The 1478-nt window shown below is 57.3% G+C and overlaps 1 protein-coding gene across 3 annotated transcripts in view; it reads left to right on the top strand.

Moving 5' to 3' along the window:
• Positions 1 to 1478, top strand: part of CAMKMT (calmodulin-lysine N-methyltransferase) — a 223768-nt gene that overhangs the window by 216 nt on the left and 222074 nt on the right. Inside the window, exon 1 of one of the 3 annotated variants that reach the window (XM_030499143.1) lies at positions 79 to 307. The exons of 1 other annotated variant lie outside the window; for it this stretch is intronic. In XM_030499143.1, coding sequence (XP_030355003.1) covers positions 209 to 307 — 99 coding nt within the window. In that variant the 5' untranslated portion in view covers positions 79 to 208. Of the gene's footprint in view, positions 1 to 78; positions 308 to 1478 lie in introns of those variants that run through there. One more of the 3 variants, XM_030499144.1, reaches the window with a different exon arrangement.

Raw genomic sequence — 1478 nt, 5'->3', positions numbered from 1 at the left:
GTGAGCCTGAAGAGCCGGGCGTACCGCGGCGGCACAGTGCTCCTTGCCGGCAGGCCATCTGCTCAGCGCTGCCCTTAACAAAGATGGCCACCCACTTCCTTCCCCTGCAGCCCTAGCCCGGCCAGCCCTGGCAGCTGCTCGAGGCTCAGCGGCAAGTCCCCGCTGGCCAAGGCAGAGCGGAGGGGTGTCTGAGCCCTCCTGCCGCCGCATGGCCGAGGCTGCCGGCTCTCCGAGCCGCCCCGCCGCGGGCAGGTCCGAGGTGAGCGGTGCGGGAGCAGCGAGAGCCCGCTGGCGGCTGCTCGGACAGGTAGGGGGAGCCCGCGGACGGCAGGGGATAGCGGAGCGGGCCGGCGGCGCTGGCTGCGGGGAGGGCGGCTGCTGCGTCCCCTTGGGCCTGTTCCTGGGTCCCCTGGGGCTGTTCGTGTCCCCAGCCGCTCCTTCGCGCTGGGCTCCCGCGCTCCCGCGGGCAGTCGCGGCTCGGAGCGCCTGAAGGGCCGGGCTCTGCCCCGGGGCGGGGCGGCGGTGCCGGGGAGCGGTGGGGTATGCTGCCGACAGTGGAGGTGTGCGGAAAGCTGAGCTGCGGAGAGCTGCCTGCACATCTGTCGGGGATTGCGAGGAGTAGCGTGCTAGGGCTTGCAGAGAGGCTTGCAGTCTACTTCCTGGAAAAATAATAATATAGTAATAATAAAAACATATAAATGTATGTACACACATGGCTTTTTAAAGTGTGCCTTAAACAAGTAGCAAGTGGGTACACCTGTGCTGCAGGGGAGGAGCAGCTTGTCGGCTTTGGCCTTCCATACTTTTCTGTGTCCTTTAGGAGTGGTGTAAGGTTGGAAAGGATGAGGCTTAAAAGGTATGAGGTTCGTGAGACACTGGCACAGGTTGCCCAGAGAAGCTGTGGCTGCCCCATCCCTGGCAGTGTTCCAGGCCAGGTTGGACGGGGCTTGGAGCAACCTGGTCTAGTGTGAGGTGTCCCTATCCGTGGCAGGAGGTTTTGGAACTAGATCTTTAAGGTCCCTTCCAACACAAACCATTCTATGATTCTATGAAAAACCCGAATCAGTTTCATTAGTTGTTATTGCTACTGGATGTGATATTTATGGCCCTAACTTACACATTTAGTTTTGTGCAAGTGGAGGCCTGGAGCTGCCCATGAGAGATCTCCTTTGAAGGCAGAGTGGTAGCAGGCGGGCAGATGGCAGCCGCTGGCTTCAAAGGGGCACTGGCTGCAGCTGGATAACCGTGTGGGAGGTATGAGGAGGTTAATATTGCACTTCTCTTTGTGTGTGTATTTTAGTTTGTAAATTCCCAGATCAAACTTCTTGTTTACTGTGCTTTAAAGCATTAAATGTCAAAGTTTCTGGTAGGAGTATCAGCTTTGGTTTTGTAGGTTTCCATTCTAGCAGACTACATAACTTGCCCTCTGCAGCTATGCTAGCTGTTATGTCTTTTCAAGATACTGCCTTTGGCATATC

The sequence above is a fragment of the Strigops habroptila genome, chromosome 10, assembly GCF_004027225.2.
Source record: "Strigops habroptila isolate Jane chromosome 10, bStrHab1.2.pri, whole genome shotgun sequence".
Classification (NCBI taxonomy): Eukaryota; Metazoa; Chordata; class Aves; order Psittaciformes; family Psittacidae; genus Strigops; species Strigops habroptila.
This window is presented reverse-complemented; position numbering and strand designations above follow the sequence as displayed.